This window comes from Delphinapterus leucas, chromosome 10 (genome assembly GCF_059928025.1).
Source record: "Delphinapterus leucas isolate spDelLeu-1000000601 "Yukka" chromosome 10, BTC_Dleu_Yukka2, whole genome shotgun sequence".
Taxonomy (NCBI): domain Eukaryota; kingdom Metazoa; phylum Chordata; class Mammalia; order Artiodactyla; family Monodontidae; genus Delphinapterus; species Delphinapterus leucas.
Window position 1 is genome coordinate 64,167,235 of NC_143138.1, and position 23,969 is coordinate 64,191,203.

Sequence of the window (23,969 nt, forward strand, 5' to 3'; positions counted from 1 at the left end):
AAATGAAGCGGCGGGAGCGGCTCGGGCCACGTTCCCGGGCCCAGATGTCAAAGCTCCCCGGGCCCCGTCCCCTCCACACTCACATCCCGCCGCTGTGCGACCCCGGGCCGCGGCCTCTAGAGAAACGTCCCGGGGCAGGGGGCGGCGAGCTCCGCTCTGCAGCTCCACACACCCGCGTCGGAGAAGACGGAGGGGGGGCGGGGGCGGGAGAGGCCCAGGGAGGGCGCGGGGGAGGGAAGAGGCGCCCGGGCCGCGGTGGGGGGGGAGGGGGAGCGGCAGACGCCGAGGCGAGGGACGCGCGCGGCGGGCGGCGGCTCCGAGAGGCGGCCGGGCGGGGGGCGCTGGAAGCCAGGCCGGCCAGGGGGGAATCCCAAGAGCTCCATGAAGTCTCCCCGGGGCCGCGGACGGGGCGCTGTCCTGGGGAGGCTGTCGGGGGATCCCCGACACCCATGGCTAGGCGGGGGCCGCGGCGGCGCGCTCGGAGTAAGTCGGGGTTGGGGGCCAGCAGCGAGGGGAGCGGGTTGGAGTTGGGTAGGGTGACTCCGGGCCTGACCGGGGCGGGTGGGCTGTTTTGTCTCGGTGTCAGTCAGCGGCGCCTCTTCGGAGCCCCGTGGAGCCGCCAGCCCCGCGCCGCTCGGCTCCGTGGCTTTTTTGGAAACTTGCAAATGTTTTCGTAGAGAGAAAAGGGGGAGGGGAGGGAGGGAGCGAGGGAGTGACCGAAACGGAGCTCGGGGCTGCTGGAAGAACGGAGGCCAAGGCCGGGGGAGCTAGAGACGGACTGACAGACAGGCGGAGAGACCGGGCGTCCCGGCCGCAGGCGCGCTCTAGCGGCGCGGGCGCAGGCGGGGCTCCGGCCGAGGATGGGGAGGGAGTGCCGGAGGCGGCCGCGGACGGGATGAGGATCAGAGGGGGCCGAGGGGCAAGGAGCTGGCGGCCCGATCGCCGAAGGGCTCAGTGTCTTTGCAAAGTTGGGATCGAGTACCCAAGCTGCACGCCCGGAGCTGCGCAAAACGCGTCCCCCCACCCCGCCCCCCCTACTTGCGCTAGCCGCGGAGCTAAAAATAACAGCCCGTTCGCCCCCTGCAGACCGCGACCCCAACCCCTCCCCCGACCCCTCCCCCACTGGGCGTGGGGCAAAGCCACAGCTCCCAGTTCCCCAAAAGAAAAAAAAAAAGAAAAGAAAAGAAAAGGCGGTGCGGGGGGAGAGGGGGGCGGGGGGCGGGCCGGGGGCGGGGGGCCCGGCCATATGGATGTGATTTCTCCTCTCCGAGGCAGACGGGCAGCTCCGCAGCTCTCGGCGCCCGCCCGCCGCCCGCCCGGCCCCCGGCTGCCTCCCTCCCTCTCTCTCCTTTGCGCTCGCTCCCTAGCCCTCAGCGCATGGGCCCCGCGCCGGGCCCCGGGGCCTCGGGCCGCCGGGCCTCCGGGGTCCCCTAGGCCCTGGCGTGGGCGGGGCAGCCCGGCCTGACGCAGCTCTGTACCCCACCACCACCACCACCACCACCAGGGCCGGCAGCGGCGGCTGCCCCGAGGGACGGGGCCCTAGGCGGTGGCGATGGGGGCCGCCCGGATCGCGCCCGGCCTGGCGCTCCTGCTGTGCTGCCCAGTGCTCAGCTCCGCATACGTGCTGGTAAGTCCCCCGCTCGCAGTCCAGGACAGGCTTCGGGCTTGCTCTGGGGTCCCTGGGCGGGGGCTGGGGTGGGGGGAAGGTGTCCAGGGCTCAGAGGCTTGAGTTCCCCCAGTATCCTGAACTTTGGGTGGGCGTCCCCTCTGGCCCGGGATCCTCGGTGCCTGCTGTCTCTGGGATGTCTGAACTCTGGGTTCCAGATGCCTAAGATTTCCCTATTTCTGAAGACTGGGCTGGGGTCCCAGGTCTGGAAATCTGTGGTTAGGGTCCTCCTATCTTCTGCTTCTCTGAGCATCACTGCTCTGTGTCTCCCTGGAAGATGACAGTGTGATCTAGCAGAAGATTAGGCTTTGGCCCTGATGTAGGGTCACACAGACTTTGCTCTGGGGTCCTCTGTTTTCTGCAAGTTTTGTTTGCAATCTGGGACACAGGGCTGTGGGTCTGAGGTCAGGGGGTAGGATTTAAGGGCCCCTCAAGCTCTCACCTTCGCATGCACACACACATGCGTGCACTCATGCCCAGCTTCACCCAGACTGGGAGATGTCTGCCCAGGGAGGCGGGTATGGTGTGGCATGGAGGAGGGATGGAGCTCCCCTGAAGGAGACTGACCTCACAGAACACTCCCACAGGAGAAACATGCTCCGGTGAGTGAGGAGACCCACATTCGTACCCTCCTGAGAGCAGAGGCCAAGAGGGGACCAGAGAGAGAAGAAGCGACAGACAGATAAGGTTAGAGAGAGAGAAGAGAGAGACAGAGACAAAGATGGGGGTGAGAGCTCCCCAGAGCAGGAGGAGGAGATAGACCAAGAATAGCAAAGAAAAATAGGGAGAGACTGGCGGAGGCCAAGAGCTGGAGACAAAGAGCTGAGTACCCTCCTCAGACTGGGCCAGGGTCTGGGGACCATTTCCTGGGGAGTCAGTCAGATTCCACAGCAGCCCTGTCCTGGGGGAATCAGCAATGGCTGAGGAGACTGTCTGCCTGTGTCTGACTTCAAGACCCCCCGCTGCCTCCCCTTCACCTCCCAGGTGCGGCTATTTGCCATCTAGAGACACAGGCAGGCAGCCTTCCCCTGACCAGCTCCCTATCCAGGTGGAGCCCCAGGCGGGAAGGCAGGAGCTCTTGGATTCCTCCAGCTCTGCCAATGCCTGTGTAACCTTGGGCTATCCTTCTCCACGCCTCAGTTTCCCTATCTGTAAAAAGACACCAAGAAGGAAACATTTGCCTAAGAATCCCTTGATCTGAGGCTCTCCTCTCCTCTGCTGGCCTCAGTACACCCCATTCACTGTTGTCCATGCCCACACAGCATGGCACCCCAAAGCCAGAGACATCGCCCCATACAAGGATTTGTTGATAAGGAAACAGGTTCAGAGACTATCAGCACCGTGTGCAGGGATGCTCCAAACACTGGTGAACGCCGGGGCCCAGAGCCATTTCCCCAGCCTCCCCTCGGGCCAGGCTTACCTTTCCCAGGGCCCCTTCCAGGGTGTGTGAGCATAGCCACTGTGCAGAGCCAGCCAGTGTGGTCTGTGTGCACACATGTGTGCAAGTGACTGTAGAGGAATAGACAGGGTGATGGGCGTGGGTGACCTGTGAGTATATCTGTGTGTCGAAGCAGGGCTCTGTGGGACTCAGCATGGTATTCTCTGGGTCTGCGTAAGTGCGAGTGTCTGAGACCTTGTGTGAGCTCACGTGTGTCTGAGGCTGTGGTCTGCACATGACTTGTAGAAGCATAGTTATGCATGTGTGTGTGTGTTTGTGGTCACATGTGCATCCAGGTCTATTGTTTTCTTGTTTTTATTTAATAAATGCTTCTGTAGTGCTGTCTGCTTGCCAGAAACCGTTCTAAGCACTTTACAATATTAGCTAGTTTAATCTTTCCAACAACCCTCTGAGAAAGGTTCTGTTATTGCCCCTTTAACTGACCTTCACACAACCGATAGGACCATTATTTGTTGCATGTCAACAAGTGCCAAGCCCTGTGCCTCTATGAGGGACCCACACTGATTTCCAGGGAAGCTGAGGCACATGCAGAGAATTTGCCCAGCTTAGCCCTGGCCCAAGGCTGAGGGTAGGAAAGGAGGAGGGATGCCAGGGCTGGGTCTGCCCTGGGACCTTGTTGAGACAGCTGTGGCTGCACACTCAGGCCGTGAGTGCAATGAACCTTCCGTGGCTCCGGGGATAGAGGATATGGCCTGAGGGTCACCCAGCACCCTGTAGGCCCCCTGGCCTCAGCTGGAGCCAGCAAGAAACTGAGTCTGCCAGCTCCCTCTCCTAAACCCAGGGGATACTGCTTCCACCCTCAGCTGATGGACCCTGTCACCAAACCTATATGCTGCCTGCCCAGCTGGCCCCAGGACCGGGCTCACATCATCCTCCATGAGGGAGGGACCTCATGGTTGGGGGACCAAAAAGTGTCCCACTGGGAGGACACTGGCTGTGGCCAGACTCAACTGGTCCATCTTGTGCCTTACAGAAAAGAGTAGCTGTGAGGTTGGGAGTCAGGTGGGGTGAAGTTTGGAGGAAGGGATGGGCCCGCAGATTGTGAGTGGGAGGAAATGGGTGGTCTTATCCTTGGGGATGCCTCATCCTAAGGACACCCTCAGCATGCACGCTTGCGAAGGAGAAACTGCAGTGGGAGAGACTGAAGGTCAGCGTTGTGGGGTTGGGAGGCTTAGAGTGTAGAGATATGACCTCAGGGTCAGACTCAGGAGAGACTGTGGTAGGTGGGACCCAGGGAACCATTCTCAGCAGGCTCCAACGGCAGCTCAGACAAGGGGCTCACTTTTAAAGACAGGAAGGAACCAACACCTATTGAACAGTGGCCGTCCCCAGATTCTGACCTAGAAATGGTCACAAATATTTTCTCATTCCATCTGTTCATCCATCCATTTTATGGGAAAGGGCCCTGAGGGTCACACAGTGAGTCTGTGGCAGAGGTGGGATTTGAACCCAAGTCTTCAGACTCCTGCACTGAGCTTCTTCCTCCAAAGCAGGGTGAGGGCTTATGCTGGCAGGAGATCCCTATGTCCCACTTAGGTTTTCTTTTTCTTCCTTTTCTTTCTTTCTTTTTTTTTTTTTAAGTAGAATCCTTTGGTTATTTTACTTTTATTTTCTTATTTTAATTTCATAACTAATACTGGAATATGTTCTTTCTTATAAAAGAGTCAAGTAATATGGATTAAACAGAAGTTATCCTTGATTACTCCCAAACCCATTCCCTATTCTAGAGAAAACAATTTTAAACAGTGTGGGTGGGGGATGTCCTCCCAGATCTTTTTCTGTATATTTCCAAACAGGTACCTTTTTGTGTGCATATAAAGTAGATAGTTTTACTCTGTCATTTGCTGTCTGTTTGTTTTTATAAATTTATTTATTTAATTTATTTATTATCTTTGGCTGCACTGGGTTCGTTGCTGTGCACAGGCTTCAGTAGTTGTGGCGCACGGGCTTAGTTGCTCCGCGGCATGTGGGATCTTCCCGGACCAGGGCTCGAACCCATGTCCCCTGCATTGGCAGGCGGATTCCTAACCAGTGCCACCAGGGAAGCCCCTCTATTTGTTTTTTAGTAAATGATAGCAGTTTGTAGATAGGGCTCTGCCATATGCATTTTTCTACTTAAAGGTGTGTCTTGGAGATCTTCATGTCAGTAAATATAAATCTTTTTAAATGCTGCATAGTGTTCCAAAACCTGCGATTCATTAAGCAGTCCCTAGGAATGTACATTTAGATAGTTTCATGTGTGTTTGTATGAGTGTGTGTGTGTGTGTGTGTGTGTGTGTATGAGAGAGAGAGAGAGAGAGATTCCAGATGGTGGCAGGGAAACTCCTTGAAGTGCCTTCTCATGTCCTTGTGTGACCATTTCCCTGTAGGATATTTCTAGATTCTGTCATTGCTGGGTCTGAGAACATGCATATTTTTTATTTTAATAGATATGGCCAAACTGCCCTCTAAAAAGCCTGTGTGGGTTTGTACTCAACACTAGGAATGACGGAGGAGGTCTCTTCCCCACACCCTCTGTCTCACAGGGTAGCCCGAAGATTCTTTTCCTCACCTTTGCCATGGTGTCTCTTGCCATTTTAATATGCCAATTACCAGTGAGCTTTTGGACTTTTACACTGGCTTATTGTCCATCTTCTAAGAGCTTGCTCAGAGCCATTACCCATCTTTCTACGGGTTATTTGTCTTTTTCGTATTGATTCGTTGAAGCTTTTTATATCACCTGCCCTTAAACACCTCCACCCTCCACCCCAGCTCTGGGAGCTGCCTGTGGACAGAGCAGGAGGAGGGGGGCCGAGCCCTCCAGGGAACTTGGGTTTTATTCGGAATGTTTTAATGAGGCATCAAGAGGCCTCCCCCAGATTCCTGTTGTGGGCCTTCTGGGGACACTCCCTGGTCCAGCCACCGCATCAGGAAGGCACCTCTTTCAGAGAGCCCCCAGGAAAAAGAAAGGGTGGAGTGGGGGGTTTGCAGATGCCTGAAATTGTCTGCAAAATATAGTGTGACTGGGAGAGGGTGCAAAGTTTTGCTCAGATTCTCAAAGACATCAGAAACCTCCAAACCTTTCAGAACCCCAACTCTGGGACCTGCTTTTTGCAGAGGTGAGACCTGGTAGGATTCTGTTCTGCTGACCAGGTTGGGACCTGCCTTGTGCAGAGGTGAGACCTGGTAGGATTCTGTTCTGCTGACCAGGTTATGGTTAGGTTAGGTCATACCATCCTTCTGGGCCTTGGTCTCCAAGCCCAGGTAGAGGCCACTTACGAAGATCCACAGGGTCCTAGCAGCCAACTCTGCCATCCCAGGCTCCATCCCACTGCCTGCCCTGAAGGCCTCCACGCTGGCCAGGATGAGAGGCGTCACAGTGCCTCCCCCCAGCCCCTCCCAGCCCCGAACACAGGCAGCCTGTTCAGGAAGGCCAGGCGAAGGGGAGGAAAAGTCAGCACTTGTCAGCCATGGCGTGGTGGGGCAGGAGCGTCCCCGGCAGGGAACCCGTCCCAGCCTGCTCAGGCCAGACAGACAGACAGAAGGCAGCAAGGGCAGGAAGCAGTGCCTAGCCAGCTGGCATGGGAGACATCGAGGGGTGCCAGCACAGGTCCCAGTAGTGGAACCTGGAGAAGAGGGGCAGGAAGGCCAGGAGGTCACGAGGGGGTCTCCTGTTAGCCGAGGTTTTCTCCTCCTGGCTTTTCTGAAGGTACAAACTCTCCTCCCTCCTAATACGAGGGTGCGACTATCCTCTGCCCAGTTAGAGCTGAGCACAAGCTGCCATCGCCCACGCTATCACCGCCTGACCACCTCTACGTCTCCTCCATTCCTGGATTACCTCTGTGGAGGCTGCCTTAGGTGCTCTGCAGAGAGGCTCTTGCTTGACACAGTGAAAGACAGAATCCAGAAGAACTCTGTGGAAAACTGGTATTGAGGCTGGCACTAGAGGACCCATGTGGCGGGGTACTTCCTCCTTTCTTTCCCCTCTTCTGGGGTTGTTGCTTCAGTATCAAGCAGACCTTAGCTCCATTCCTCGCCCTCTTCTTTCTAACTGTACTCTCGCCTCAGTGGCCTCATTCGTAAGATGGGGATGTTGAAGGAGATGTGGTTAAAGCTCCAGGGGCAATGGCTGGTGCCAACATGTAGAGGGGCTCTCATGGGGTGGGAGACACTGGTCACATCCAGGGATGAATGTTGGTAGATCTGCTTTCTCTAGAGGTGCGCAAGAAGCCAGCAGCTGTCTTCCCCTGGGGGAGCAGGCTGACGCCGGTCAGAGCGATAGATGAGATGACCCAAGAGGGCCTCCTGAGGCTGACACCAAGCAGTAGAAGGAGCCTCTTTCCCAGAGACAGAGGTGTCAGCAGCTGAAGAAGGATCCCTTGTATTTCCTCCTTTGTTTTGCCTGGAGGAGGAGAATGTAGGCATGTCTGGGATCACAGACAGCAAGTGTGTGGAATTTGGCAGTTAGGAGAGGAACTGAGAGGAGTGGCCCTCATTTGGTCAGTGGCACGAAACTGACTCTCCACCACCACTGTCACCATCACACCTCCATCACCATCATTAGCCTTGACATCGCCCCACTCACTGTCTTCACCTCCACCCCCACTGCCGCCATCACTGTCGTCTGCGGCTCCAACACCATTCTCAGTGGGGTCTCCCTGGGAGCTGAGTTAGAAGGAGCTGCTTGCCCCCTGGCGGGAGGGGTACTGAGCAGATGGCTTTTCTCTTCCTTTGAGCTTCTGAACTCAGGAAATGAGAAGCACATCCGGGCTTCTTGACCACACATTACTTTCTCTCTGAGACAGCAGCTTCTATGTTTGTAGATAACATACTGGCTTCCAGCCCGCATCTGCACCCTGCCTGTGGCCCCACAAATACCAGCCCTAGGCTCCCAGGCCACTTCTCTCCCTGCATATTCACAAACTGCGGATCACGCACATGTGTGCACACAGGAAGGTTCCATGTTGGAGGGCTGAACATGGGGAGAGTGCTACAGCCGAGCCCTACAATGGTTAGGTCAGGGGAAGTCAGCCCTAACCCAAGACTGTAGGAGGGGTGTGGGAGGAAGAGGGGTTCGGGACACCTGGCACCAGGGCTAGGTGACCCTATCAGTGGTGGGTATGGACTAACTGACCCTTGGCCATGACCCAGCTCCAGGTCCCCCAGTCCTCATCCGTGAGACCCGAGACGCACAGACTCTCTGGATCTAAAATGATACAAGTCTGAGTCCTCCTTACCAGGAGCTGGGCCAGGAAGAACTGAACTCTGCAGGGGGAAAGGGGCTGGTCGGGGAGGGCGCAGCGGATGGAGTGGCCAGGCCAGGATCAGAGCTATCAGCATTTTCCGCATCACTCCATTAGAAAAGACCTCACTCAGGGCAGAGGCAGAGGAGGGGCCCTCCTGCCCCTTAAGCCCAAGTATGGGGGTCTGGCGGTGACCCTGAATCTTAGTGTGAGTCCAGGGTGGATCCAGAAATGCAGGGAGTTATCGGGGTGTTCTTTCACCCCAAAAGCTGGTCAGGCAGACCTCACCTGCAGGCCCTCCTGTACCCCCTGCTCCCAGTCCTCCTTGGAGTCCCACCACCCACCTGCTCCTCACTGTGGCCTCCTGGTCTCAGTCATCTACTCAGACAGTCTCCCCCTGCCTCTCTGGGTCCTGAGCCTGGGGGCACCCATGGTGCCCAGCAGCACAGTGGCCCATAACCAGAGGTGGGGAGCCATGACTTGGTGCTACTGCTGACCCAGTGGTAATAATAGCAACCAGCTTTTTGTGGGCCCCACCCCTGCCCAAGCTTTTCATACAGGACCTCATTTAACCCTCACAACAGCCCTATTATTATCTTGATTTTACACATGGGAGACTGAGGCACAAGGGTTAAACAGCTTTGCCAAAGATACAAAGCCAGTCAGTGGTGGAGACAGGATTCAAGTTCCGGTGCTTGTGGCAGAATCTCCTTAGATGAGGAGAGGGTGCAGCTGGAGGGAGAGGTGATGGACGAATTCCAGGCAGGGGAGCTGTACTCTAAAGCAAGTGGGGATGCTCTTGATGTAGAGCCGCCCTCCACTCCTTGGGAAAGTGCTTTCTTGACTCCTTGGCTTGAATTCTTCTTGCTGCAATGGCAGTTCTGCCATGATTGGGTGACAGAGAAATGGGTCGTACAGTCCAGGGAGGCCAGAGATGGTGCCACCGTCCCTGTGGGTGAAGGAATCTGGGGGCTATCTGGTGCCTGAAGCACATACCTTCCCCTCTCCTGGGCATTCCCAGACCCACCAGGAAATGAGACTCCAGAAAAGAGGATGTGCCTCCTCTTGGCCACAGAGCGCAGCGGTAGCAATAGGTGGCGGCTGAGCAGATGCCTTGGGCCTGTGAGAGGGTGTGTGGGTCAGTTCCTGGTCGTCACCCAGCTGCACACCTGTCTGTCTGTCAGTCTGCCAAATGGGCAGTTTTCAACCCATGGCTGCCTGCCTTTAGTCTAGGCCATCAGCCGTAACCCTCAGTGGGTCACATCAGTGGGCTAGTCTGTCTATCGGGAGGGCTGGTGTGCCAGACTTTGGGGACTGGTGGAAGCCTGTCAGCCACTCAGGAGCTTTTCCTCAGCTGGAAAAAATCTGGTGATTATCTGTTCATCTTGAAAGAGATGAAGGTGGGCAGAAGGAGAAGGGGTGGTGGGGAAGGGGGCATGCTGAGGGAGTAAGGATAAGATGATAGGAAAGGTGGTAATGACCGTGGTTACGGGGCTGGTGGCAGTGATGGTGCTGATGTTGCCTTTGGTGGTAATGGTGCTGGTGGGGATGGGGATGGCAATGCTGGTGGTAATACTGGAGGTGGTGGTGATGGTCACGGTGGTAATCGTGCTGGTGGAAACGGCACTGGTGGTGGTGATGGTAATGATGTTCTACCAGTTGTGATGGTGATGATGGTGGGTATACCGATGGCAATAGTAGTTAGTGCTCATGGGGGTAATGGTGCTGCTGCCGCTACCGGTGGTATCGGTGGTATTGGCGGTGGGCGGCGTGGTTGTGTTGGTGGTGTTGGTTGTGGTGGTGATGGTGGTGGTGGTTACTGACAGAGGTACTAGTTGCAGTAATGGAAATGGAGGTGAAAGGGTGCTGTAGTGGGGGTGGGATGGGCAGGGCAGCTACTCAGGGATCAGACCCCTCAGCAGCTTGGATCCCCAATGCCAGAGGCACAAAGAGAGCTTCAGGTTAGTCTTGGAGCCCCCTGGATTAGGGAAAACCCTAGTTGTCCTCCCTCAAGCCCCATCTCCCCAGGGCTTTTTCTGCCCCAGCCTGCTCAGCCTTAGCTGCGGGTGGGGGAAGTTACAGGAGCTGTGTAGGGGCCAGCAGCAAGCACGTGGGAATCTCTCCAGCAGTTCCTGGGCATTGGGTCCAGCTGAGATCTCAGGGTCCAACTCAGACGCCAGTGATCCGCGAAAGCACGGACACCCACAGACGTGCAGGCTAATGAGCAACCGTATCACACACTCGCAGACACACACACGCGGACCTTTGCCCAGAAACGTAGGTACACATGCATGTTCACAGACACCTCAGGCTCACGTCCCAAATGTGCATGCTGGACGATCCCCACGTGAGAATATACAGAGACAGGGGCACACACGAGTGCACACACCAGCCAGACAGCATTGTGCGCGGCCACTCAAGGCTGTGCCGCCACTCACACGCGCACACGCAAAGACGCGCACGCGCCTCTGCTAAGTGAAACCAGCAGAACCGAATCCCAGCCGAGCCAACTGGAGACTCCTTGGCCCTAGAAGCCCTTGCTGCTGCCACCGAGAGACTCGGTCAATTAACTTCTCCCTGCCGCGGTCTCCCTGACCCTCCCGGCGGCTGCCCGCCCCCGCATAACGGGGCCCGCCCCTTCCCCCCACCTCCACCTCCCTCCCCTGCCTCCTCTGGGCTCTCCCACCCTCCAAAGCTCCGCTCAGACTGAAGGGACCGGGCCCTGACAGGGGATGTCTGAGGGGATGCAGCTCTGCCTGTTGAAGGTCTAAGGGAACCAGGCTCTGTCCTGGGGGTCTGCGAGGACATGGCCCTGACTTGGGGGTGAAGGTGGGGTCTGAGGGGATGCATTAACCTCTTGTGGGTCCCACTCATGGGAGTGGCTGGGCTTGGGCACACTGAGTTTTTCCCAGGGCGGGATGCTGCCTTTACCCTCTGACTTCCTTCCAACCCTAAGTCAGGGAAACAGAGGCTCAGAGTGAGTCCCATCTCACCCCCACCTCCGTGACGTTCCTGCTCCCTTCCTTAAAATGATGCCAGTGAATCCTCGTGGGTGGCAGCCAATACCCAGGGTGTACGTGCTGGAAGGAAAGAAAGGAAGGACATTCCAGGCAGAGGGAACAGCAGGAGCAAAGGCCTGTCCACATCATCAGAACACAGGGTCTACTTGGATGTAGGGGAACTTCCAGATAAGCAATGGATGTGGGTGACTCCCACCCACAGCCTGCACAGGAGTGCCCCGCCCAACCCAGACCACTTGCCAGCAATTTCTCCATCCTCTCCCTCTTGGGACCTCAAGGGTGGGAGGAGTTGAGGCACTCTCCATTCACGGGGAAAGCACTGACTGGGGAGAGGGCCAGGATGGAAATTGGTGACTCCCAAGGTCCCGAGGGCACTAGGACTTGAAGGAATCCAGGCCCCGTTTCTTTCCCCAGAGTTCACCACCCCTTATCCACCCCCTCTCCACCCAGGTCCCCAATAGACAGCCAGGATCCTGTGAGGATCCACCCTGGGACATTCCATCCCTTTCCCATGTACCCCTGGGGAACAGACTGGACAGAGAATATCAGTGGCTGCAGCCTATGGGGTTACTATCGGGCAAGCAGGGGACAGCACCCCTCCCCCTTTTTTCCCTATGGTGGGGCAGGCCCTTCCCCTTGAAGCCGAGGCTTCCCGTCTGTACAATGGAGCTACATAAGGCAGATTTCCCGCATTCTTTGGAAAGGGGGGGGAATCCCTCAAGGAGGTTGGGATAGTTGTGGAGTCTGCCGCTCTGCTGGGAAGTCCTGCCTGCAATCTGACCTTCGGCTTGGTAGGTGGATGCAGATGACGTCATGACCAAAGAGGAGCAGATCTTCTTGCTGCACCGTGCCCAGGCCCAATGTGAGAAGCGGCTCAAAGAAGTCCTGCAGAGGCCAGGTGGGGGCGGGGCTAAAGGAGGAGGGTCTGGGGGCAAGGTCAGGAGACAGAGGGGCCAGAGGAAGGTGGGAGTCCAGGATGCAGAACCAAGTGGCACCAAGGGAGGGTAGGTCCAGGTAAAGTGGGCCAGGCCAAAGTGAGGACCCAAAATGGGGTGAGTCAGGTGAGATTAAAGTCAGCAGGCTCAGAGATGCACTGAGCCTCCCCTCCCAGGGTGGGGATAGGAGGTTATGGAGGCAACTACTGTCTGAATTACCTCGAACTGGCTTAGATCTAGTGAGGCACGCCACGATCAGGAGCACTGACGAGGGCTCCAGACCCCGCTGGAGTGGGCTGGGACAGCTTCCTGCAGGAGGAGGAGCTATCCAGTGCAGGTGCAGAAGGAAGAATAGGTCTTTGAAAAAGGCCCCCTGAGCAAAGGGCAAGGCAGAGGTGTCCAGGGTCGGGAGAATGGGACTGGAAGGGGAGGAGAATAGAGGGATACGGATGGGTTTCTATGTCAGTCACATCCACTGTCCAGTAAAGGGTTCTTGATGGGGTAGGAAGGCTTCCTTCTACCAACACAGCATCTCCATGGGACCCCTGCCACGGTGAAGCTGCGAGGGGCACTCACCTGACGTCACAGCTCCTGCCCCAGTCTCAAGCTGGTCTCTTCCTTGAGTCCATTTCCTGGAAGCGGAAATGGAACTTCATTAGCAACCATCCAGGCCTCTGACTTCTGTCTGATTAATCTCCTCAACCTGGAAGAGGCCCAGACCCCACCTGACTGGCAGGCAAGAACAGCTTCCTCCCCTGAGCTGGCCCTCAGACTGCTGGGAGAGGAGGCTGATGCACACCCAGGACGCAAGCACACAGTGACATACCCTGGAGCCCACAGACTTTGCTCCCATTCACAGGGACTCACATGGTCTCTGCAGTCACAGCCCTGCCCACACCGGCCCCACCAGTGGGCCCCCTGGTCCCCTGCCCCAGTCACATCAGGGACTGGGCGGTCCTGAACCCAGCCGTCTTTCTGGTTGTGGAAGCATGGAGGCACCTCCCTCTGCCCTCTCTTTGTTCACGATGGAGACATTCCCTTCCCACTCCACTTCATCCTGCTACCCCCACCCTACTGATGCCCCAGGGTGCGGGCAGGAAAATGGGCACAGCCATTCTATCCCAGCCCAGGGTGTCTGCACTCAGCTTCTCATTGTTGCCACAAACCCCGACATGGGAGGGCCAGGGGGCCTTGGCTTGGGCTGTAGCTGAAGGTTAGATAATGAGGAAGACTTTCAGCAAGGAAGAGAGACCTCAGGCATCTCTCCAGTGGAGGGAAAGGCCAGGCCCCATCTCAGATGGACAGTCTCCAGGGTCCCTTGTGGAAGCTGTGAACCCCTTACTTGGGTATCCTAGGGCAGGGGATGGGGTAGCTGGGCTCATCTGTCTTCCCTTGACAACTGCATCTTGCTCTTGTCTTTCGTACCACCAGCTTCACGACCTACACAGCGCTCTGGCCGGGCTTCATTTTCACTGTTTCACCTCTGTCGACATCACCACTACTGTCTACTTTTGCCATGCGCCCCCTGGTGGGGCCTTCGCCTCCTGCGTGGGCTTTGGCTATGACTCCTGGGTCAGACATTTCTGCCCAGATTTACCGCTCAACCCACTCACTAGTTGATCCCACACCTGAATTGTGTTCGTTACCACTTGAACCCCTTGTTTACAGTCTCCATGCCGACTGATTACTTCTGCACCTGGCAAGCACTTTACAGTTTGTAAAGCACGTCCCTACCTCTCATCAGCCTAGGTGTCAGCAGGGCAGGGGGCAACCCCCATTGTACAAAGGGGGAGTCTGAGGCAGGAGGGTACCCTGGGTCTTCTGCTGTAGTGCTGTCGACAGCCATAACTGGCCTAATTTCTCCAGCTGACATAATGGAATCAGGCAAAGGATGGGCGTCTGCATCCACATCAGGGAAGCCCAAGAAAGGGAAGGCAGCTGGGAAGCTCTATCCTGAGTCTGAGGAGGACAAGGAGGTGTCCACTGGCAGCAGGCACCGAGGTACGTCTGTGCTTCCATGCATCCATCTGAGACCGACTCGGACCCACTTGCCCCACTGCTCCACAGCCTTCATGTGAGCTCATGCTCCTCGGCTCTTGTAGGAGGGGAGGTGCTAGGAGGAGACTCAGCCCAGGGGGCAGAGTGTGGAGGGGGCAGGCAAGCTGGATGGACTAGGGCCCCCAGGAGATGTGGGCAGAGAACTTGACCTTACACCTCAGGGGTGGACCCAGGGCTGAGGCCCCTCCCATGGAGAGAGATGACAGAGAACCCAGGAGACAGAGGGGCAGGGAGAGGCAGGAAGAGACAGAGGGGACCAGGAGGCACACACTGGGACTGAGACTCAGGGTGTCATAGGAGGGTGCATCAAGACACATAGTGGGGTTGGCCATAGAGACAGAGCAGGACAGAAGGGCGGCTGTGAAGGGGTGGGGCCAGACAGTGGGACAGGGAGGGCAGAAGAGAAGAGGAGGGAGATGCGGGCTGCATTGTCCCTCAGGGAGGTAAGGAGAGACAAACGCAGAGCCCAGGCTGCAGCCACAGGGCCAGTTTGAACCGGCTGGGTGGGCAGCAGATTCCAGATGGGCCACATCTGGGAGGCTGTGGTCACCCTGTGGCTCCCCAGGGATCAGAGGGAATTGTGGGCCTGGCCAGGCGGGGCTGGGAATATGGTGCCCAGGACAGAGAGCCTTTCACCAAGCTGGGGTGGGTCTAGCCATCAAGGCAACCTTCCAGGGTGGCTGGAGAGTCCTGTGGTTGGAGCCCTGCAGGGGGAAGAAGGAAGCTGGGAGTGGAAAGTGGAAGATTCAGAGGCTGGAGACTCTCCAGGGTCACTTAGCATCTCTGCTGTGAGGCTGGAGCCCCAAAGTGGGATGTGTCGCCCTGCCTTGAATCCCACAGTTAGCACTTAGATTTGGGGGATTATATGTACCCCCACAAGTGGTCACCAGAGTCTCGTAGCAGGTGCTCAGGGCGGGTCTTGGATAGTGGTGGAAGTGCATGTCAATCCCAATTTCCCAATGAAGAAACTGAAGTGCAAAGAGGGTAGACACCTGCATGAGGTGGGCAGCTCTTCAGGAGTCCAGCTGGCACTGGAAACTAGACCTTCTTCCTCTAGTCCATGGTCCCTGGGCAAGGAGCACATAGGAAACATTCTCAGCTGAGGGACAGTTAGTCTGGGAACTTGCTCTTCTTTAGGGACACCTGGAAGGTGGGACCAAGAACAGAGTGAAAAGAGAGAGGCCTGGCTAGGGGCTGAGCACCAGAGGAGGGCAGGGCCCTGGGCTGTATGACCTTGGTAAATAACTCGCCTCTCTTGGCCTCCACCAGCCAATCTAGAAAATAGGACCATTACCAGCACCTGCATAGAGGGTCTGTAGGGAATTCTATGAGGCCAGGTGGGTGCAGGGCACAGTAGGGAGTAAGGGCTCAACACATTCTCTCCAGAATGCTCCAGGCCTGAGTTCTCCAGTCTTGGGGCACACCTATCCCTGAGGGAGCCAGAGACCACAGGTGTGTTTATTCCTCTGGGTCACTAACCATGGATCTGACTGATGTCCCCCACCTTTTCTGTCTGTCTCTGTGGTCACAGGGCGCCCCTGCCTGCCAGAGTGGGACCACATCCTGTGCTGGCCGCTGGGGGCACCAGGTGAGGTGGTGGCCATGCCCTGTCCCGACTACATTTATGACTTCAATCATAAAGGTAAGGCGGGCTGGAGTAGGGTGGGGACCACAGGGATGTCAGGACTTGGAGCTCAGGGCTTCAGTGGTGCCAGACCTCTCTGCCTGCCCTGACCCTCCTATGGACCTGCAGGCCATGCCTACCGTCGCTGTGACCGTAATGGCAGCTGGGAGCTGGTGCCAGGGCACAACCGGACATGGGCCAACTACAGCGAATGTGTCAAGTTCCTGACCAATGAGACTCGTGAACGGGTGCGAGGCTTCCCCCTCCCTAACCTGACCCGTGTAAGGCCACCCCACTCCACTGGTGACCCCTGAACCTAGTCCTGATTCATCCAGCAACCTTAAAGTGGCCTCTGACCCTTAACCTGATGCTCACCCCAGTCCCAGGGCTCTGACTGTAACTCCCCACCTGCACAGGAGGTGTTTGACCGCCTGGGCATGATCTACACCGTGGGCTACTCCGTCTCGCTGGCCTCTCTCACCGTGGCTGTCCTCATCCTGGCCTACTTTAGGTGGGCGGGGCGAGGAGTGGGGCGGGGGTCTGGGGTGGGGAGGGGACGTGGTCGGGGAGGGGCCGAGGTGGGGGGCGTGGGGCGTGGCCAAGGGTGTGATTGGACCGGGCGGAGGCATAATGTCTCTCTTCCCCTCACTGTACCCCTGCACACCAAGCCCCGCTTCGTGCCCTCCCGCCGCGCGTCCCCGTGCCCCCACCCACGGTGTTGTCGCGCGCTCCGCAGGAGGCTGCACTGCACACGCAACTACATCCACATGCACCTGTTCCTGTCCTTCATGCTTCGCGCCGTGAGCATCTTCGTCAAGGACGCGGTGCTCTACTCCGGCGCCACGCTTGATGAGGCTGAGCGCCTCACGGAGGAGGAGCTGCGCGCCATCGCCCAGGCACCGCCGCCGCCCGCCGCCGCCGCCGGCTACGTGAGTGCCCCCTCCGGCGGCCCGCTCCCGCCCGGGGCCCCTAGCCACCAATGGCTTCGCGGGAGCCCCACCCACCCTGCGGCGCCTCTGCCCTCGCCCCCGCCTGTCTCCTGCAGCCACGCGCTTCAGGCCACTCACACCCACCTCTCTGCGTGCATTGCACCTCTCAGCCCTGCTTCCAGGCCCTGTTGCCCAGAGCTTGTGAGTGTTCCCCCTCCCCGCACTTTCATCAACACTCCTGCCTCGGCCCCGGACCGCCAGTCACCCCACCTCTTCACCTTGACCCCCCCACCCCCGTCATCCGTGCCCTCCTGCCTGGGCAACATTGCCTCCACACACACCTCTCAGCCCCTGCCCTTGGAAGAGCCTGTCCCTTCCTCACCAGCTTGACTAGCACCTGTCGTATCTTACCAGCACCCCCTCCCACTGCCCATCCCTCAGCCCAGCCCAGCCCTCCCCAGATGCAGGTCCTGCTTTCTGGCTAACACCAGCTGGTCTCCTAGGTGGGCTGCCGGGTGACTGTGACCTTCTTCCTTTACTTCCTGGCTACCAACTACTACTGGATTCTGGTGGAGGGGCTGTACCTGCACAGTCTCATCTTCATGGCCTTCTTCTCAGAGAAGAAGTACCTCTGGGGCTTCACGATCTTCGGCTGGGGTACGCAGGCACGCAGGCAGTGAGGTGCAAGCAGGGTGGGACCATGGGCAGCAGGGTCAGAGAGTGCCACTGAGGGGAAAGCACCCATACAGCGTATCCTGTGCCGGATGTGGGGCAGCAGGTGGTGAGCCTTCTGTGACTGGCTGCCCCCCACCCCCACCCCAAGCTCAGGGAACAGGGCTTGGCCAAGGGTTAGGGTTCACTTGGGGTTGTCTCAGCCTGGAGTTGGGGCTCACCTGGAGGCAGGTTCACCCGGGGTTGAGGCTCAGCCCAGGAGAGGGAGGGGGGGACTCTCAGGTCAAGATTCCACTCAAGATCAGAGTGGATCTTGGGTCAGAGGTCAGCCTGGGGCTGGAGTTGGAAGGCAGCTATTCTCACCACTGTATCACCACTGCTGGGGCTGGAGTTGGGATCTGGAACGCTCCCTCCACCCTGAGCCCCACTTCTCCACCAGTCCCCACGCTGCATGGAGCTGTCCATGCTTCTGCCACCCTGCCCACAGGGTCCATGGCCCAGAACTGCAGGCCTTGGCTCTAGCATCATCTGGGCTTCAGCAGCTCCTCTGCAGAATGGGTTGCTGGGGTTCTGCACTCCCGCCCCCACAGGCTGTGGGATCGAGTTACCAATAATTGTCCATTATTGTTGGCAGCTCCAGAGCTTGGCCAGGCTCCGGGGCAACTGGCCAGACTGCAGAAGGGTAGGCTGGGTGGCTGGAGCCCTCCCTGCGCTCAGCACCTAGAGGCCCTCACATCAACAGCCATAGCCTCCCTGCCCTTTGGTGGACACACTCTGACCTTGACCTCATCCATGGCAAGCCCCAGAGTTGCAGGCTGATGTGGGCTCTGGGGCTAGAGGGTGTCAGCGTGGGTGGGAAGCACACAGATAGGGGAACACAGAGAACTTTGTGGCGCAGGAATGTCACAGCTCTTTTCCTCGCATAAACCCAGGTCATGCCCTGCCCTTCCCAAGGGTACCCTGGGCCTAGAATGAAGTGTGTGGGGGCAGAGGGTGGGGATTTGGGCTCCTTCCTAGAGGCAAAACTCACTCAGAGGTACCATGTACCATCTGAGTTAGCTTGGGCCTGGGCACACTGAGATTTCCCTGTAGCCCTTTATCCATCCTGGAACAACAGCACACCCTATCCAGCCTCATCCATGGGGCTAGGACTTTTTAAAGGGTGGCAGTGCTGGAATAGAAAACCCGTGATGATAAGCTCCCTCCCTCACAGGGAACCCCTAGCCCAGAGCAGCACCCTTTAGGGGAGGGGAGGGCAGAATGGGCTGGGTGTGGATAAATTAGTGATACCTTATTCACCAAGTGCCCAGCAGGAGTGCATGTGTGGTACAAGATGCGGAACCAAGATGAGGGCAGAGGGCTGAACAGGGTCCTGAGGGCTGGAGCCCTGAGGGGAGGCTGTGCAGAGGGGAGGCTGTGCAGACAGCAGGGCAGCACATGCAAGAGTAGGGCTCTGTCACCAATTAGCCCATGTGCCCAGGGTGAGGGGTGTCAGGGACAATGGTGGGCTAAGCTGGGGGTCACCAGGGATGAGGGGAATGGGACTGGCAAGGTGGGCTGAGGAGAGAGACATCATGGACAGTCCCTCACACACTGTCTCCCTCTGTGCCCACAGGTCTGCCTGCCATCTTCGTGGCTGTGTGGGTCAGTGTGAGAGCCACCCTGGCAAACACCGGGTAGGTCCAGGTGGAGAAGTGGGTAGGAGGCTCTGACACAGGCCAGAAACACCCCTGCTACCCTCTTTCTCTGTAGAGCATATGAGGGGCACCTCCTGTACCCTGGCCCTGAGTGGCCCAGTTTCAGGAGCTTTCAGTTCAGCTTCAAGCTGGGTACCCGCTCAGGGTCAGCGGAGGCTACTTCAAAAGGGACCTCTGAGGGTGGCCTCAGGCCTGGCCATATATGACACTCCCCTGTCCTGTGCTCTTGGTGGGAGTTGGGGGACAGCTAATGTCGGAGCAGACCAGCTCTGGAGCCTCCCTGTGGGAAGGCTCAGGTTGGGAACGGCAGGGGGTGGGGGCTGATGCCTCAACCTCCCCCAGGTGCTGGGACTTGAGCTCCGGGAACAAGAAGTGGATCATCCAGGTGCCCATCCTGGCCTCCATTGTGGTAAGCAGGGGTGGCCACAGAGCTGGGTCGGGGTATGGACCGTGGGTCCCAGTGACCAGCCCCTGACAGGGACCTATAGAGGCTTCCCTGGACCCCAGGGTTGGAGCCACAAGGCCCAAGAAGCAGCTGACCCCCACCCGAGTCCACATGGGGAAACCAAGGGCCTAAGGAGCCACCTGGAGACACAGTGGCAGAGCAGAGCCTAAGCAGGGTCATGGGTCCCAGAGTCCTTGCCCCTCTCTGCTAGGGTGCGGCCTCGAGACGCAGCCCTCCCTCACTCCCACAGCTCAACTTCATCCTCTTCATCAACATTGTCCGGGTCCTCGCCACCAAGCTGCGGGAGACAAACGCTGGCCGGTGTGACACGCGGCAGCAGTACCGGTGAGCCACACCCACCATGCCCAGGCTCCTCAGAGTTCAGGGGTCATCCAACACCAGCACCATGTACAAAAGCAGACAGAGGCTCCACGAATGAGCCTGTCTCAAGGAAGGGCTCAGCTCCTGACTCCCTGGCTGGCCCTGCCAGCAGTGATGGGATCTTGCCTGGCTTCTGGGGTCACCCCAAAGCCAGGCTGGGCCTCTTGGTGCTAGGCCCTGCACTAGAGCTGGGGTCTGGGCAGGACAAACCCAGACTTCTCCTCAGAGAGCTGGTCGCAGGGAGTCTTGAGAGACAGGTGGGCAGTGGGTGGCCTTGAGAAGGCGGAAGCTTGACTGAAACCTGAGGAGGGACCTTGGGATACCGAGGTAAGGCCACGGGCGAGTGGGGGAGTGCCTGCAGAGGGACCAGCAGGTGCAAAGGGCCCTGGGACAGGGCGACATAATTTATGGTCCACTCTGGGACACCTCAGAATCAAGGGGCCCTGTTAACACTTTGCTGAGAAAACAAAGTGTCATTGGCTCAGGTGAACTGGGTTCCCCCACTGGCTGCCAGAGCCTCGGGCCTTTTAGTGGCTTCTGGAGCCTGGGGTTGGCAGGTCGGGGTACACAGCGCCTGTTGAGGGGGAAGTGGCTCCACCCTGACCCCCCTGCCCCGCTGGCCCAGGAAGCTGCTCAAATCCACACTGGTGCTCATGCCGCTCTTTGGCGTCCACTACATCGTCTTCATGGCCACGCCATACACCGAGGTCTCAGGGACGCTCTGGCAAGTCCAGATGCACTACGAGATGCTCTTCAACTCCTTCCAGGTGCGCAGCCCTGTCTGAGGGTGAGGGGCGGGTGGGGTTGGGAAGGCTGCTTCCACCCTCTCCAGATGCAGCTCTGGGCCCTGACCCAGTACCCTCTCTCCACAGGGATTTTTTGTCGCCATCATATACTGTTTCTGCAACGGCGAGGTAAGCGGTGGGCCACGCTGGGGCAAGGCAGGAAGGACGCAGAAGTGCCGGGGGAGGGTGGGTGGAATTTCCTGGTGGTCCGGTGGTTAGGACTCCGTGCTTCCTTTGCAGGGGTCCCGGGTTCGATCCCCGGTCGGGGAACTAAGATCCCACAAGCCGCAAGGTGCAGCCAAAAATAAAAAAAAAATTTTTAATTAAAAAATGAAAAAGAAGTTCCGGGGGTTCCCGAGTCCTGTCCCTTCATTCTTCTGCCTGGTTCTTACTCTGTTCCTCCAAGAACATCCCTGAGGACGTTCTGAAGGCAGAGAGAAGTCTTTCCAGATGATTCAGGCTGAGGATGCGCTAGGATTTGTGGGCAAAGCCAAGTATCTTCCCAGCCCCACGGTTGAATCCAGATTGAACACTCATCCACCCTTGGGGTCATTTGAGCTTTCTAGATTCTGGGTGTGCCAATTGCCTGCAGCCAGGCGCCATGTTCTGAGAATGACGGGATTCTTCTTGGCCTTGAAATTTTCCAGTAATAGCCTGCGCCTCTTTACATTCAGTGCTGAGTGTTGCAGGGGCAGGGATGGGGGCACCGCTGGGGTTGGGGACATGTGGCAGAGGGGTTAAGGGCACACCTGACCACCCACCCTCCTCCTGCCATCCCAGGTACAGGCTGAGATCAAGAAATCCTGGAGCCGCTGGACATTGGCACTGGACTTCAAGCGCAAGGCACGCAGCGGGAGCAGCAGCTACAGCTACGGTCCAATGGTGTCTCACACAAGTGTGACCAATGTAGGGCCCCGCACAGGACTTGGCCTGCCCCTCAGCCCCCGCCTGCTGCCTGCTGCCACAGCCAATGGCCACCCCCAGCTGCCCGGCCACACCAAGCCAGGGTCCCCAGCCCTGCAGACCACACCACCTGCCGTGGCCGCTCCTAAGGACGATGGGTTCCTCAACGGCTCCTGCTCGGGGCTGGATGAGGAGGCGTCTGCACCGGACAGGCCACCTGTCCTATTGCAGGAGGAATGGGAGACAGTCATGTGATTGGGGACCCGAGGGTTGGACCTGTGGACATAAGGGTGGTCAAGCGGACCAAGAGACAGGTTGTTGGACAGCTGCCCACTCAGGACTGGGGCTGGGAGGATAAAACAGGAAAAAAAAAAAAAAAAAGGAAAAGGAAGCAGCGTGTGGCTTCCTGTGGTCTGAACTGGGCACCTATTCCAGGAGGGGAGGAGCTGGGAGCCATGGGGGTGTTCTTGGTCTTACCTCAGGAGGGGGTCTAGGAACCATGGGCCAGTCCCTGGGGGGTCGGGACCCAGCCCGGCAGAAAGGGCCTGAGAGAGGCCCCTGTCTAAGCCTAGAGAAGCTCAGGTTTGCTGGGTCATCAGCACCCCAGTGGCCCCATGCAGGAGGAGGGCCCCAGCCTTTCCCTGTCTCCAGCTGTCGCCTCGGCTGCTCCCTGCACTTGTACACAGGCTCCATGGGCACCCAAGCTGCCTTTGGCCCAGGCTGAGTCCACAGACCTACTCACCCTGAACCACTCATATTGGCCACCTCTAGGACAGAGCTATGTCTTCCTTTCAGACTGGGTGCCCCCCAGGACAGAGTGGAGCCTCTCCTCTCAAACTGGATTTCCTCTAGAACATGGTTGAACCTCTTCCCACAGACTGAGGACCTCTTCCACCCCATGACAGGGCTGTGTTTACTCCTCAGACTGGATACCCCGAGGACAGAGCTGTGTTCATCCTTCAGACTGTGCACCCCGCAGAACAGCGCTATGCTCACCCCTCACACAGACCGGGCACCCCCCAGGACAAGGCTATACTCACCCCTCAGACTTGTTACCACCTTCCCTTTAGATGAACCCCCAAGACAGAGCTGTGCTTTCCCTTTGAACTAAATGCCCCCAAGACATGCTGGGTACCCCCCTCAGGTTTGGTGATCCCAAGCAGGGCAAGGTTCCCCCATATCCACTTGGATACCTCCTCCCCAAGGGCTGGCCCTCCTTCCTCAGGATTTTTGCACCCAGTCCAAGGCCAGGCCTCCCCCTTTAGACTGGGCAGCATTTGCCCCCTTGACTGGATGTCCAGGATAGGACTGGACCTCTTACATCAGTCTAAGCTCCTAGTCCAGGACAAAGTCTCCTCCCTTAGACCTGGAGCTCCTGGGCCAGGGCCAGCCCCCCCACTCAGAGAGACCCTGAGCCCCACCTGGGCCATCCAGGTGTTGGCAGAGGAAGTGGGAGCCCTCAGAGGGCCTGGCAGGCAGTCAGGACCCTGTTTGCCTTGAACAGGGGCTGGAGCCAGGTGGTCATTTCTCCCTTCAAGGCCTCACAGCCCAGCCAAGCCACAGGGAACACGTAAACACCAGCCGAGCCGGGCGGCAGGCAGGCAGGGAGGAGGAGACCAGAAGCCCCTGACTCACCAGCCTCCTTGGCCACGGTGTCTGGACACCTCCTGGTGCTGCTCCAGATTCCAAGTCAGGCCAGGAAGACGAGCTCCAGCTCCCACCTGTCTTGGGCATGAAGATAGGCCCGGCCTTTTCTGGCCTGTCTCCCCGCAGCCCAGGCTGAGGACCTCTGAAGACCCATGGAAGGAATGTACCCTGCTGGGGGCTCCTAGAAGATAGGCCAGGCTTCAAGAGGAAGCTTCAGCTCAGAGCAGGATCTAGAGGGTCCAGGGTCATAGAAGAGAGGCCTCTAACGACCCACAACATGCAAGCCTGTGGAGAAGGAAAGAGTAAGTGGGGCCCACAAGTCAGCGGGGAGTGAGCAGGCTTGGACAGTCCCCTCCCATTACCGCTCAACCTGGGGCGGAGGTAGGACAGAGAACAGAATGAGGAGGAAGGGGACTGAGTTCCCTGGAAGATGAAAAGGACATGACCCAGTCCAGCGGTCTGATCAGAGCCTTGTTCAGACAGTTTGTGAGGGAAAATGGACCTTCCTTGGGGGAAGAAGGGGACA

The 23,969-nt window shown here is 58.0% G+C and overlaps 1 protein-coding gene across 1 annotated transcript; it reads left to right on the forward strand.

Moving 5' to 3' along the window:
• Positions 1 to 213: 213 nt before the first annotated feature.
• Positions 214 to 23,204, forward strand: PTH1R (parathyroid hormone 1 receptor). The gene is made up of 15 exons (XM_022573324.2): positions 214 to 483; positions 1,505 to 1,627; positions 12,163 to 12,265; positions 14,169 to 14,303; positions 15,892 to 16,002; positions 16,114 to 16,232; positions 16,401 to 16,495; positions 16,721 to 16,913; positions 17,417 to 17,570; positions 19,201 to 19,261; positions 19,625 to 19,691; positions 19,978 to 20,072; positions 20,734 to 20,875; positions 20,981 to 21,022; positions 21,674 to 23,204. The coding sequence occupies exons 2-15, from the start codon at positions 1,553 to 1,555 to the stop codon at positions 22,049 to 22,051; spliced, it is 1,770 nt and encodes a 589-aa protein (XP_022429032.1). The 5' UTR covers positions 214 to 483; positions 1,505 to 1,552; the 3' UTR covers positions 22,052 to 23,204.
• Positions 23,205 to 23,969: the final 765 nt, after the last annotated feature.